The 15988-nt window shown below is 38.5% G+C and overlaps 1 protein-coding gene across 1 annotated transcript in view; it reads left to right on the top strand.

Annotated features, from left to right (window-relative positions):
* Positions 1–15988, top strand: part of nsmfa (NMDA receptor synaptonuclear signaling and neuronal migration factor a) — a 65665-nt gene that overhangs the window by 21579 nt on the left and 28098 nt on the right. Inside the window, exons 2-5 of the mRNA XM_049466405.1 lie at positions 7201–7259; positions 8289–9155; positions 11148–11214; positions 13135–13140. Coding sequence (XP_049322362.1) covers positions 7201–7259; positions 8289–9155; positions 11148–11214; positions 13135–13140 — 999 coding nt within the window. The remainder of the gene's footprint in view (positions 1–7200; positions 7260–8288; positions 9156–11147; positions 11215–13134; positions 13141–15988) is intronic.

Raw genomic sequence — 15988 nt, 5'->3', positions numbered from 1 at the left:
CTGCTGTGGGTTCATGGTATGATAAGGAATCTGGATCGGTGATGTGTGTTAATAATATACGTAGGGTTGTGTGGTATGACAGTAATACTATATATAACGTGGTATTAAAACTTTTTATTGGTATCTTCAATTGATCCAAATTTCTGCTCCATGTCTAATTCAGGCCAAAGTATATGGAGTTATTTAGTGAAAAAGGTTTGTACAGTATCGTAAAACTAGAAAGACATATATCAAATATATATTTTGCTTACATTTTTGCTTTTATTTTCTAGAATTTCTTGTTTTTGCTTCTGTTTCATATTTTTGCTCCTAAGTTTTGGCACAATTTTCACTGGTGGGTGGAGCTAAGAAGGAGACGTTTACCTTAAATATCCATGGGTCACATGATTTTAGACCGACAGGTACACTAATGTCTGATACTTTAAAAAGTAGATAGTAATGTTATGAATTGCTAAATAGTTTCCGCACTTACTAAAATGTTTCATTCCCCGAAGTATACTAGTAGTTTAAAAGCACCAGTTTTTGTGTGCTATTAATGTGTGTTATTCATGTTTAGGCTTACTGTAGTTAGCTAGTTATCTTGGAGCCGTCTAGGTAATCCATGTAGAGGTGGACAGCCTCCCCACAGTAAACCAGGACATGGGCAGGTCTAAGCCATTGTCACAGTAATGACTGTTTTAAACCCTGCACTGCTTCATTCTAATTAAATGTTTAAGTATTTTAGCTGTTAATTTAAGTAATTTAGGCTACTGAACTTACACATGCCTTCTTGGTTTACCTAGACGGCTCCAAGCTAGCTAGCCACCTACATAAAGCCTAAACTGGCTGTTCAGCATCAGTCACAGATGAACATTAAAGTATTAAAAGAAGTGAAAACCTCTTTCAGTCTGGTCAAACTAGATGTGCAGCTTCCCAGCCACTTTGCCCATCATTGACCACCATAAATAAACATAATTAACAACAGAGGCTAGTGTTAATCTTGATTTTACAACTGGGATGTAATGTGGGTTATAGGGCACTGGTTTATCTTCTGATGATGTTTTATATAGATTTTAATAAATGATAGGCATCTGGAGTTTCTAGTTTTAGTACAATAAGCCAACACTAAGCTTTTCCCTAACAATATATTTTTAAGGGAAGCCATTGTTGTGTTAAGCCCTTTACGTTAAGCATTTTAACTCTTTCTATATTGGTCTTTAGATCTGTGGTTCTCAAGCTGGGTTGTGTAGTACCACTCTGCTGCCAGTTTTAGAGTTTTTCCTGCTATAATACCCCCAGCTTGGCTCAGCGAGGGCAGTTAGTTGATTAGTTGAATCAGGTGTGCTGTAATTAAACAATAAAACCACCAGGGAAGCACCACTCCATAAACAGCACTGAGAACCACTGAGCAGCTAATGCTCACTTTCTCTTTTTCTGTGCCTTTTACAAGCTCTAAAATAGCACAGACTTCAGATCTCAACATGAACAGACTGAAAGCTCATTTCATCTCTTTCAATACATTAATAATAATCTTTAAAGCAGAATAATAATCCAATACATGATACAACTGTAGATGGACAGCCAGTTCAATAACAATGCTAGTCTGCTAGCATACTGTGCTGCTGTCCCTTTACATCAGTTCAGTGCAGTTCAGTAGTATTAGCTTACATTTAGCATTATTCTCATTACCACTTTTGAACAAACTTGTAATGCAGAGGACACAGAGTTGTTCAAGAGAAAAGAGAAGTGGTCTAGCTTTCAGTGTACCTGTTAGCCTGAAATCAGGTGACCATGATATTTAAGATGAATGCCTTCTTCTAAGCCCCACCCAGAAGCAAACGAGAGATTGAAGAATCAAAAAACTTTAACAGCAAAAAAAAAAGACTGACAAAATCCAAGCGTGAATAATTTTTAAGTTACTGCAAAATATATCAAAGTAACCGAGAATCTTTTAAAACATATATTTGATTCTTTCTTTTTTTTAATTATAACAATTTTTTTCTTTTTGTTTTTGCAGAGTTTGTTATTTTGTGTAAAACTTTTGGCACAAATAAACTCCTTTATTCAGGTGCAATTAGGATGGGCACAAGATGGGGGCGCTCTTTGCATTTAAATCACTGTGATGAAAAAAAAACATGGCAGTGTTCTCTGTTTATGTTAAAGGCAAAGCCACTGAACCTGCATACAGGAGTGTGCAGGGTGTTCTGAAGTCTCATTTGACTGTGTGCTCAGAACTTTAGCGGTTAGTCTGTTAGTAGTTAAAGTTAAAGTTAAAGGTTCACTTGTTAGTGGCTAGCTTGTTAGCGACCAGACTGTTACCAGTTACAGGTTTGCATGTTAAAAGTTTGCCAGTTAGCGGTTAGCCTGTTATCTAACGTGTCTAGTCATCTAGCATTAGCTAACTTTCTCTCTCAGAAGCAAATTGTTATAATCAGTTCTCAGGGTATTTATTCAGAAACAGCTGTACTGAGCTTTCTGATACTCTGTCAGTATATCTGTACTGGAGGGTAGATTAGCCTAAGTGAGCTTCAGAACCAACAACACGGAAAAAAGCTAATTTTCCATCCAGCCCCCCTATTATTCTCCTCTGAACAGTTAGAAATAGAGTTTCAGTGTGTGCCGTGTTCTCTCCGTCTGTAAATAAACTGATTTTGTATTTAATCTTTTTTTTTTTTCAAAACGTTCCTGAAACATTATTTCTGTAAGCTTACAGGCTAACCTTCCTAAACCTGGAAAAGAAAGGTTATAATAAACGTCCTCATAACATTCTTTGTTAACTGGGGGGATCGGGAAGTGTATCGGACGCTATCTAAAATTTTCATGTCATCAATATCGTACCCGATATCGATGTTGGCTCGGATCAGTCCCATTTCTACAAGTTAGTGCTGTTTGACTGTATGGAATCTGCTTGTTGTGATTGCTGGTTGCAGTAGTTGCTACAGTCTGGGACTTAGAGCTCCACCAATGCAGCCTTCTGCGCTTCTGATGTGTAAAGCTCATTTCCCATGATCCTCAGGGTGCCTGAAAGATGGTGACTGATGAAACCCCCTCAGGCTCACCACTAATTACTGTCTCACTCTTCTCTTTGATTTTCTCCATCTTCGGTAAGCCACCAGGAACATATCTCCCCTGTGACTGAAGTTGTGACACTCATTTTCATCAGTGTTTAAAAGGAACTAAATTTCGAAACACCTGCTGTTTTAGGCCACCGATTTATGAGGGAGGTGTCAGGAAGACTGGAAGAATTCTGCACACACTGAAACAAAGACATTAGTACAACATGCAGCAATCATATTCTATCATGGGCTGAGATTATTGTTGCAATCAGTGTAGAAATATAATGTATGGAAACAAAAAAAATATGACAGGTTTCTCCAATTGGAAACAGGGCCCAATTATAATGATTGAATTAAATTAATAAAGATATATTTAAAGAAATATCAGGCCCGTAGCCAGGGGGGATCGAAGGGTTCGTTCGATCCCCCCCCCATCCCCCACAACCCCCCCTCAGCCACCCCAATCCCCCATATTGTACATGTAACACCGGATTATTACTGTTATTATTGCGATAAATCCAAAGTCTGGATTTTAGTTGATTTTTAAGAAATGTAGGTTAAGTGACAATAACATTCAGTCACTCACTTTGCAATTCTGACGATCAAGCTAGGGTGTATTTTACTCTCAACATGCCTGTTGCTCCTAAGGCCATATATAAAATACAGTATAGAGGTGTAAAAAGGGGGTTAACCTCTTAACACGCCCTGGCCCGCCGGCGGGCCAGAAAAATATAACATTTAATATCTGGCTGTGTTTATGAATACTTATAGGTTCAATGTAGACACCCAATATGCCATTTTAAAGCTTTTCAGTTATCTAGCCTATTTAGCCGTCTCTCATTTCAGAAAATAAACATTTAGGGCGAAATATGCCTGGTTTATGAAAGTTATGAAATATTATTTTCATATTTACGTTTTTCGTACGTCCATATTTGATCGAATGCGGACATGTTATACACCATTCAAACCGTCTGCCCCTCCGGATTACGGAACTGTGTTTAGAGTTTAAATCTGCTTGTGTTTCGCTTTGTGTTTACCTCAGGACACTCGAGACACACACCCAACTCCCTCCGGCGCTTCCCCCACACTCTTACCTTCAAAACGCAATCCAGTCACCAGTAATTCTCACATATATCCAAACAGTGCTTGAAATAATTTGAGGCAGAAAAAAATAATATCAACTTTAACGCGTTATTAAAAGCGGATTATTGGTCGCTCCATGAATCCACGCATATCTAATGAATCAGCAGACCCTCACAGACCAGACGGTATGCAAATGAGCTCTGTCAGCCAATCAGGCGCCGAGTTCAGCGAGCTGAAGGGGGGGGGGGCGGTTATACACTTCAATTTATATTATTATTAATTCATGTTTAAGTTTTAATGACCATACCGATAGTGTACCTCATGAAGTAATTCTATTTATGTCAATAGTAGAGAGATAGACAATAAAGGACAGCAACATCAGAGACAGACAATGGAGGGCAGCACCAGAGACAATGGAACAAAGCAACAGACAACTGAGGTGAGCAACAGAGACAGACAATGAAGTCACATCACAGATATAGGAAGTTTGAGTAACACTTACATTTATATCAAATTTATGTTAACAGTGGGGAGCAACAGACGAACAAATAAGGACAGCAACAACAGATTCACAACAAACTTATAATGAATAAAATATGTCTAAATTAAAAGGTTTGAAGTGTGCTCGTGTATTTAGGGGGCATTGGAGTAGAGAGCCAAATGAAGTCCACTTTTGGGGGAAAAAGATCCCCCCCATCACAATGCTGGCTACGGGCCTGAATATTGAGCATGTATTTGAACATCTCGAATGAACATACTCTGTTCTTTTAAATCTGACATTTGAGCTATTTTAAGAATGTAATACATCCCTGAACTTCAGTCTGTTATTTATCACCTGTTGCAGGAAGTGGATACATATGGCTGTATGTAGATTACACAGTTCAGCAGTTTCCGGCACATCTAAGTGTTTATAATTGAACTGCCGAGCTATTTTTTCTTATTTTCAGGGTCACATGCCAATTTTCTGGGTCAGCGCAGTACATCCAGTAAGCTGAAGCCCATCATAGATGTTTTATCCTTTTCTCTTATCGTGTGTCTCTTTGTCTTTCTTTTTCTCTCACACATGAATTGACTCACAAATTAGCAATGTCTTGATGCTCATTTCAAGGCAGGATTGCGGGACAAAGGTTATCAAACTGAATTATGTTTTGTCATCTGTATCTGTCTCTCTCTCTCTCTTCTGCTAGCTCTTTTCCTTATTTTTAAGCCTAGAATGGAAAGATAAACACATTACATATGAATCTGTGGGTGGCAGACATCTACAAAGTGGGCAGTGATGCCCCCCACCCTCCTCCCTCTCCCCTTTTGGAAATGAAAATATAAACATGTATGGTCATACATGTGAAACATATATTTTAAAATATGTGTCACATAAAATGACTAGTCCATAAAAAAATAGTATGTGTGTAACAAAAAGTTGTCGTATGTCTGTCTTTTTTATTTTTACGTTTTTAATGTGAGCTAAAGATACAGTTATTTTATATCAAACACATTCAAAAAGCATTTCCAATAAATAATTGTATTTATGTGTTTTGAAAATATGTCAGCATATATCCATAGGAAATATCCATATTTCACTGCTGACTCAGTGTGAAGCAGATCTTTAAACACCATCAGTTCCAGTTCTGACTTCATCTTTTAAGATGATGTGAACTACTGTGTTCTGACAAACCCAGTTTAATCACTTTATGTCCTGTGCATGTATTAGCTTTCCAGGGAACTAAAGCTAAAAGAGCTGCTTTTTTCAGAACAGAGAATGGTAATGGAGTGAATAGGAAGCTGGGATGTACTGGGATAACTGAAACCAGTGACAAGCAGAATGAGACAGTAAGGCTTAGTGTATGAATTAATGAGGTCCCAGTTCAGGCTGAATTGCTTTAATCAGCATACACAGATCAAAAGCTGCAGGACTGATTTTACTGGCTAATATTTCGATATTACTGATAGGACCGAACAAAACATATAACAGAAAGCAATAAGAAAACTACAATTAAAAATACTTACTCAACACTTAACATTTTAATACCTTAACAAACCAACAAAACAAAGCATAATAATTTAACCTCAGCAGTGCAATTATTATCATAAGTTTACCTCAGCATTGCTATTCTAGTAGTATATCGTCACTCCTAGAAAAAACACTTATGTCCATTTTTGTCAGTTTTTAGTTTACTACATAATTTGAACTGACAAACTTCCCCTTACACTGTACCAACATTTCTTGATGAACAGACAGACAAAAACTCTTCAAAATTACCTGAAATAAACTCTTTTTACTTTGACTTTCATTGAAAGTTTACAAGGTTTTTTCTCTCTCCTGTAAAGTTGCTGTTTTGGAGAAGTGAAGTGAAGTGAAGTGTTTTTCATTGGACAAGGACGATATGTACCCCAGCAGTGCTGTGCTGAGCATACATTTACCTTAGAAATGCAAGTCTTATCATCATTTACTTCAGCAGTGCTTTTCTAGACATACATTGAACTAGCTAATAACCTCAATAATTCAAATCATATGCTATTTGTTTTTTTTTGTGATGTTGAATTATTGTAAAATGAATAATGGTGTCAAAACTAATAAAAAATTGGTCACAAAAATAATTATTCAAATCATACATTTACCTCAGCAGTGTTATTCTAATCATTATTTTACCTCACAATTGATATATGTAAACAGTAGTGCTGCTTTAGTGAAACATTTTTCTCAACAATGCTTTTCTAGTCATACATTTAGCTTGTTAGTAACCTCAGTCATTCTAAACATACATTTACCTCAGCAGTGTTATTCTAGAAATGAATTTACCTCAGCAGTTACCTATTTGTATCATAAGCATTTTAAATATACCTCAGCAGTTTATTTTTAATCATAAGTACAATCCTAATGTTACAGTTAGGAATGAAACATTGCAATAAGGTTAAATAAAAAAAAATAATTCCTAACAACAATTTTCAGTTTCCAGCTTTTCAATGCATCCCTTATTACTAAAATTGTAACTGATTGAGCATAGCCAAGCATTTACAGGTACAGGCCTGTGTGATGGTTTGGTGTGTATAATCTGAGTGTGTGTGTTTCTGTGTCTCTCTGCAGAGCAGCCAGAGCATTTGGAGAGTATCTTCACACTCATCCTGAGAGCCGGAACGGATCAGGTCAGCTCAGACTTTCCCCTGCTCTGCTTTCTTACTGCTCTTAATCCATGTATTTTCTCCCCTTTCACCTGCTGTAGGTTGGAGCGCTAAAACAGACAAATCTGTAAAAGCATCACTTTTCTTCCCGCTGTAGAAATGCAGCCCGGCTGAATAATCCAGATCAAGACCAGCTACTGTTGGAAGCTGGTTTCAGATGGTCTAAGCTGACCATTAATGGTTAAGGTAGTTCGAAAGATGACCATTCAGACATAAACATACCTATTGGTTTAGTCATGCTTGTCTACCAGGGCAACGCAAGGTAAAATATTCAATAAAGACAGACATGTTTTATTATAAGGTGTGCATTGATGTTAAACCAGTGTATCAGATTTTTGCATTATTAATATTTATTAGTGGTGCCAATCACAAAATAATCAGATTAATCTTAACAGTATTCTGTGGAACACATTTAATCACATTTTATTTTTTTCTCTTCTAAAGCCTTAATCGTTTAATAGTGGTTATTTATATGTAAATAAAAAAATATCTGAGGTAGATAGGCAAAATGAAATAATGAAAATAGTAGTGGGGTCAATCACTTAAAAATTGCGAACAGTACTGCCCTCTATTTTGAGAGGGAGACAGTAATAATTGTTTAATAGGTCTTTAAGTTTCGGATTTTGATCATTATACAAATCAAAATCCATCAGGCTCTACTGCTGTTTTCCAAAAAGCACTGCAGTAACTGTAAACTATTTACACAAGCTTTAAAAAATAATGGACAGGTTTCTGAAGTGATGTAAGTGCTCTTAGTGGTTCCCTGTGTGTCTATAAGAAATACTGGAGGAAGTTGGGGCCTTAAGTGATAAATGTGCATTAAGTGATAAAGGATTGATTGCGTGCACTAATATATACACAGTTATACCATTAACCCAATATGAGTCATTGTCAGGTCAGAGATGTGCCTCCATGCTGTGAATGTTGTCTCATTTGTCTATTTTGTCTCTGTGTGTCTTGTATTTCTGTATCTATCTCTGTTTATCAATGTAGATCACTTACTGTCTGACACCCTCATTGGCCACGACTCTGATTCCCCAGACAGCGTGTGCACTCAGAACAACAATCACCACCACAACTACCCCTTACAGGACCCGTCCAGCAGCAGCGGCGGCGGTGCTGACCCCAGCCTGATTAACCCCACCCTGGGCCTCCTGCAGCCTCCGCCTCTTCCTCCACCTACCTCCTCCACCTCCCTCTCCTCAACCTCCAAGAGCCGCCTGTCGCTGGAGCGCAGCTTCTCGGCCGAGGAGGAGCAGCAGAAGTGCGTGGAGTGCTCCCTGCAGCCGTCCCGGGTCTACACCATCAGCGGCGAGAGCGCCATGCTGACCAGCAAGGAGAGCCTGGAGCTGGAGGTGCTGAGGGGGGCGCGGGACACCGGGTCGACGTCCCAAACCTTGTGCCAACCCTCAGCCTCCTCATCTACATCCTCCTCACCCACCCAGCAGCATCACCACCACCACGGAGGAGGGCCAGTAGGAGGCGTAGGTGCCGGACACCACCACGGCAACCATCACCACAGCAACGAGCACCACGGCGGTACCAGCAAGGGTGGGCCCAACCTGCATGGAATCGGTGGAGGATCCGGCAGCACTGGAGCCGGACCTTCCCAACAACAACACCATCACCACCACCACCACCACCTCTCCCAGCCGCTCCAGAGCTCCGTCAGTGCCCACAACATCCGTGGCTGGGGAGAAGCCAAAGAGTGTGGGCTGGCTTGTGAGTCCTGCCCCGGGGCACCGTCCAGGAGCCAGGGCTCGCTGGACCTGGATAGCAGCACACGAGAGGCAGGCAAGCAGCCCCGGCGGCCGCTAGAGCGGATGTGCAGTGTGGACCGGGTGACTGGGCTGGACAGAGGTGAGAGGGGACGGAGAATGAGGGAGAGAGAGAGAAAGAGGAGCTCAAAGGGGAGTGGTGTTAAAATGGCAACAGGGGTTAAATTGGGGTTTAAGAGATGACCTACTTTATAACAGGTGCCAGTTTAATTACATAAAAGAACAGTAACGATTGTATTTTCTATAGTAAACATAATATGATCAGGATGTATCGTCCTATTTTAAGGAAACATGCCAAGTTTAAGCACTATCGTCTCTTGTCAGTAGTGATTCAGCCATTATGTTAGTTTTCTAATTATCCGGTATGAAATCATAATCTGCATGGGTTTTTGTCTCTGAACCTGCCCACCACTATTACCCCAGTCCTATTACCAAACCCCGAACTGCAAGGTATTAAACACAATAGCAGCCAGGCAAGCTAGCAATTAAACTTAAGCCTCTGCATCCCTCTAAAGAAAATATATGGAGTAAAATGCAAGTAAATATTGGCACTGAGTTTGACAGAAGGGGATAAACTCGAAGACGAATGCTAAGCTGGCTAATTGTCAGTCGATTAAACTAATCTATCTGATTAATTACAACAATATTCTGTGATTAATTGTGATTAATTGTGATTTATTGCACTTGTTCTACCTAAGAAGCACGTTTTATAGTAGATATTTAAATGTAAATAAAAGAATAAATGTAAGAAATGTAAAATGCAGTTATATTTATATTTATATTATATTAATTTCCACCCTCTGAACCTTTTTTGTTCATCTCTGTCCCCTGATTTAAAAGCACGCTTCTTTTTATTCAGTAGAGCTTTAAGATCGGGAGTGACCCAGGGTTTATTATTGGCCCTCCTTGTTGGCACAGTGTTCTCCACACAGAAATGAACATATTCTGTAACATCTCCCTCATGAGATTTTAACATTCTAGTCTCAGCCACAACATCTTAACATGTACTGCAGTTACAATGGTGGAGCAGATGGGCCAGAGCAACCTATTGGCAGAAATATACAACAGAAATCAAAAGTTCCACACTCCACAGTGTATATTTTCAATTCAGTGGGATTTTTGGGACGGTAGACAAACAGTACATCAAGCTAACAAAGTTATGTTCGTTTGAAATGTGCAAACAATACATATACTCTGCCATACCAACATTGACTACGTTGGTGAGGCAGTGTGTGATATAGTGAAGTATTAACCCCCAGCATTGAGCTGTGGAGCTGTGGAACTTGGTTCTCTGGAATGATGGTGCTGCTTTCAAGACATGATGAATTGTTTGGGTAGTTGGAATAAAGGTTTGGGGTAAAGTGCTTTGTAAAGTAGAGACTATAGTTTAACAAAACTAGAATAAAGTGTTTTTATTACCCTGGATTTTAAAAGCAATAATAAATGCGCAGATATCACAATACGTTCGTCCATATAGCGTATGTATGTAGACCTGCTATTTAAGCACAGGAATAAATTCTTTGTTGTTATATAATGTGCTTTTTACATTAAAAAATATACAAAAATAGGTTTATGCTATTTAATTTATGCAACTGTTAAAATATTGATCACATTCATTCATGTTTACTGTTTAATTGGAGATTGAATAGTGTGGTGTGTCTCTAAATAAAACTCTAAATAAATAAAACTCCAAATAAAAGGTTCTGTATCTATTTTTTAATAGATTTCACGAAAATTGAATCAGAAATAATAAAAAAAAATCATTAAACCTCAGTACCGGAGCTGATCTCTGCTTGGTGTTAGCATTAAGCCAAAGGTGCTGAAGCTCCGGCCTAATTTAACCCCAGGGGGGCGGGGGGGCGTTTGTTGGTTGTGCCGTGGTCTGTACTTTTTTGTGTCTCTCTCTTTCTTTTCCTCTGTGTCTCTGTGATCCTCTCTCGCCTTCTGTGCAGTGGACCTGTGAGTGTTCTGTGTGCACAGCAACACACTGATAATGAAATCCATTTAAATACAGAGTAACCTACATCATAATAAACACCACTAACACACCTTACCTCATTTTTCTCCCCAACAGACGACAGCCACTGGTACCCCAAAGAGAACATGTTCAGCTTCCAGACTGCTACCACAACTATGCAAGCGTGAGTAACCCGCTTACATCCATCCACACGCACTTCAGTCCATCACTCACACATTGACCTGTTACGCTATTGGCATACTGTACAATGTATGCACATGACCTTGATCATTTTTGCTCCCATTGTGTTTGCTTGGTCATTTTATAGCAGAGCTGTAGATATTAGCAGTCTTCTTTCTGTCTGAGGTGAGGACGAGTCTGTGAGCAAACAGATAGTAAATAATCTTCACCTTTAAGCTGATATATTTTAAATATTGCAGCTAAATGCGTTTTTCCAAAAAAAAATTGATAATTGACTAGTTGTGAAGCAAAAATCTGATTATTTACCAACTCATGTAAACTTACAGTTTTCCCATTATCTATTTACCCAAGTTTATGTAAATGGGATTACTGGCGTACACAGACACTCAGTAATCATCATTATTTAAATTATTTTTCATCCAGAGAGCTTTGTAGGAAAAGGAGAACCCATTAATCAATAAGCGAGTATGTTGACTTTGTTTTAAAACAGTGATTTTATTTTATTTCTGTTTTCTGGATGTAAGCTTATCCCTGTTACGATAACTGTTTTTGTTTGGATGACATATTGTCCCACAATAGCACTATAACAGTTTATACCACTGATAACATAATAATATAATAGCATTATTGAAAAATATCCTAAATAAATAAAACATGAATACAATGAAATAAAGTTGAGAAGTTGACTCATTAATGCTAATGAACTCTCCTTGCTAAGAAAACACAATGAACACAATGAACAAATAACTGTGCTATTTTAATTAAACAAATAATATTTTATCTTAATACATATTTAGCATGATCAGCATGAACAGTCCACTACACCTAGACAGTAACCTGGGCCCATACAGATTTAAGTGCTTTGAAGCTCTCCAATCAAGAGTGAGTGGTGTTCATCTTCAAAGTCGACCTTAAATAAGATAATGACTGGTCTCAAATTGTTCGCTTAGCCTGTTGTAATCTTAAAATAGGTGCCATAGGTTTCCATAAAAAACTGATTAAACGTAAACCTGTTTAAACCTTTTCATACCAACTCAGAGAAGAGTCCTTAAAGCTTTTCTCGGCCACAGTAAACACAGCACATACGATTTTTTTTCATTTAGTTACATATGAATCACTCAAAAGAAATAACCAGAGATCATAAAGTAAATCACAATAACATACCAATGATGCAAAATATTGATAAAGACAAAAAACGTATGACTTATTTATTTATTTATTTATTTTATTTAAAAATAACACAATACACTATAGAACAAAACTTCTCCACATTCTTTCAAGGTTATGTCCATATATTGAATGATAAGTTGATAACAGTTAATAAATGTGCAGGTTATTTAACTATTTTAACATTCCATTTCCATTTTCTGAACATTCTTAATTATTAACACATACACTTTTAGTGTTCTTTCATTACTCTGCTATTATATTATCCTTATAAAAATAGCATGAAACAGAATTACATTGACACACATATTATTTATCACAATCATTTCTGTGTATCATACAAAAAAACAGTGTATCACCCAAAAGAAAGTAGTTATGGTGACAGGCCTAATCGCACACTCGTCTACGCTGCAGGCACAGATGGCAGTGCAGGCGATGCTGTATTCAAACACACTCAGCACTTTAGTGACATTTTCAAACACACAGTGACTCAGGAAGTTGACAAGCACACAGTGATCAGGCCACTCACACTCACACAAACACCCCCACATATTCACATCTCACACACACATTACACACACACACACACAAAACACACATAAAAGAAACACATTTGGTCACAAATCAGAGTTTTAATTAATGTGAAACTAACTCTTTCTCTCTCTCTCTCTCTCTCTCTCTCTCTCTCTCTCTCTCTCTCTCTATTCCATATGCGCACTCTCTCATTATCCCGCAGGATATCGTGAGTACAATTTTTCATCATTTTTCTTGCCAGTTTAATTCTAGCTTGTCCCTCTGTCCGTTCAGCCTCCTGCTGTAACCCAGCCCCCTCCTCCGTTACTCCTGGCTGACTGTTTGAAGTTACCAAGGAGACTCGAGTGTGGTTTTTAGCACTAAGTTAAATTTATGAGCACTGCCAGCTTGTATCCCTCACATCTTTAATTCTCATTCTGAATCAGGTGCAGTTTTGTAGGCCAATAAAAGGGCCAATCTAAAGTGTATAAACTGTATATTAAACACATTTGGACAGCTGTTCAGGGATTTTGTATTAATCTGAATCACTGTAAGGTAAGAGGTTGGTACCCATGCTGTGAATGTTGTCTTATTCTCATTCAGGTACAGTTTTATAGGCCAATAAAGAGCTAAACTAAACTGTATAAATTCTATATTAAAGATATTTGGACAGCTGTTCAGGGGTTTTTGGATGTAGTGTTGAAAGCCCAGTATCTGGTCTGTTTTATGAGGTTTATATAGATTTCCCAATATATCACACTGGTGTAAAACTGATGCTTAAATCAGAATCATTGTAGAATTTGAGACATTCATTTGAGTCAGTGGTTGGTAGGTGCTAGGGGATTCATTGGCCAATAAAAATATATAGTCTATTAAACTAATTTGGTTTTGCAATATGTCACCTTGCTTACAGTTTTGTAACATATCATGATATATTGAATCATAACCCCTGTTTTGTAATATGGCAAGTTCTTGCTAATACACGCCACTAATGTACAGATATAAATTGTGATGCTGCATTGGTGGCAGTGTCTAATGATGGCTACCTTCACATATATCAGAGGAGGCAGGCGCTTGCCATCACCCTCCTTGGGTCTGTGGGTGGGTCAGTTGCCTGTTTTGGCAGTTTGAGAGGGACCTACACAATATTAGGCAGGGTTATTTTATGTTTACTATCTCCAATATTGAGCTACTGTAATGTGTTAGAAATGTCATGGTCAGTTTGTCTAACTCAGTAAGCTTATTGCTTTATTCTTATCTATTTCACTGCAGGAGTTGAGATTGTTAGATATATTGGTTGGTATGTCTGATCACACACATTCTTAACTAAAAGTTAAAAGAACTCATTGTCACACTGTCAGAAATGCAATGCCTCAGAGCACTTTTCACGCTTCCATCCCACCCTGAAATTGCTTTTTTCCACCAACCATGAACGCTTTCCCCCTTTGTGTTTCAGAAGCATGAATGAATTATGTGATGTAAGACAGAGATGTCCTTTTTCTGCTTGGTTTAGCTTGTTTTTAGTTTTTTTTTAACCATTTTAAATTAAATTCATCAGTGGCTTTTATAAATATGGCTGTTATGCAATTACTGGTATGTTTCTTATGTCTGGACAGATTTGAGAGAATGAGATCAGATGTGGAATGAATGTAATTAGAAGTGAGGTAGTCCTTGGTGGGTGAGTGATCGAGCGTAGCTGGCAGTATTGGATGTGCTCTGTGTCCTTTAGAGAGACGTGTGTTATGTGAATAAATACCATCAGAGGCAGTTCCTGAAAATGAGAGAAAGATAATTGAAAGGGAATGCTGAATGAAATCTCATCGCTCTGGAGACAGTTCACTCTGCCTCTGATGATTTACATTACATTGTTAGGCAGGAGTGAAGCCCCCCTCCGAGCAGAGAACACGGCATACAGTGATTATTCATTCAGGAGATGGAGGGAGTGAGAGAGAGGAGTAGTAAAAGAGAGATAGAATGATAGAGAGGGACAAGGACAGAGAGAGAGAAGGAATGAGTGTGTGAGAGAAGGAAAATATAAAGGGAGGGAGAGAAAAGGAGTAATAAAGAGAGAGTGAGAAAAGGGGTAAATATGAAAGAGAGAGAGAGAGAGGTGAGAAAAAAATAAGAGAATGGGATGGGGAGAGAGAGAAGGAGTTTATGAGAAAGAGAGAGAGAGAGGTGGAGTGAATGTGTGCGAGAGAGAAGAAGAGACGGAGTAAGAGAGAGAATGATAGCGAGGAGAGAGAAAAAGAGTGAGAGAGATGGAAGGAATATGAAAGAGAGAGTAAGATACAGAGTAAGAGAGAAGAAGAAGTGAATGTAAGTGAGAGTATGTTTGTATGATGTTGTACCCATTAGTCTATATCTTTATTGTTTGTCTGAAATGCTTTGACAATACAAATGTAATTTTGTCATGTCAATAAAGCAAACTGAACTGAACTGAGAATAGGAGAGAGTGAATAAGTGATTGAGGGTGTAATAGAGAAAGGAAGAAATAGAGAGTGAATGGGAGACAGAGAAGGAGTAAGAGAGAGAGAGAGAAAATGAGTAAATATGAAAGAGAGAGAGATAAAAAGAAAAGGAATGAATGAGGAAGAGAGTGAAGGACACTTGTACTTGATGATTGCATAACCAGGAGTGTTGGGGTGGAGTTGAGGACAGCGGGAAGGGGTTTAGATTAGCCACAGGAAGGACAATAAGATTGTGGAGCAGACAGTGGGACATATTCCTCGCTGCCTGACCGCTGTTCAGGAAGGTCAGTGTGACCGAGACGAGACGTGCCGCTGAATAATAGAGGAGAGCTCCTGGTGCCGCAAAACCATTCAGGGAAACTAAGGGGAGGAATTCGGGAGAGAGTTAAGTAGTCCAAAAAATATGAATTTGCTCATCTGCCTTCACACACATACACACTGACCTCCCATTCTTAATCCCTACGACTATATGGCTTTAACTCTTCTGGGAAGGCTTAGGAGTGTGTATTTTATGAAGAGTATATTTGACCATTCTTCCAGGAGTGCATTTGTGAGGTCAGACACTATTGTTGGACAAGAAGACCTGGCTCTCAGTCTCCACTCTAA

This window comes from Astyanax mexicanus, chromosome 17, assembly GCF_023375975.1.
Source record: "Astyanax mexicanus isolate ESR-SI-001 chromosome 17, AstMex3_surface, whole genome shotgun sequence".
In the NCBI taxonomy this organism is placed as follows: domain Eukaryota; kingdom Metazoa; phylum Chordata; class Actinopteri; order Characiformes; family Acestrorhamphidae; genus Astyanax; species Astyanax mexicanus.
The sequence above is the reverse complement of the archived record's forward strand: the minus strand, read 5'-3'. Positions and strand labels throughout refer to the sequence as shown.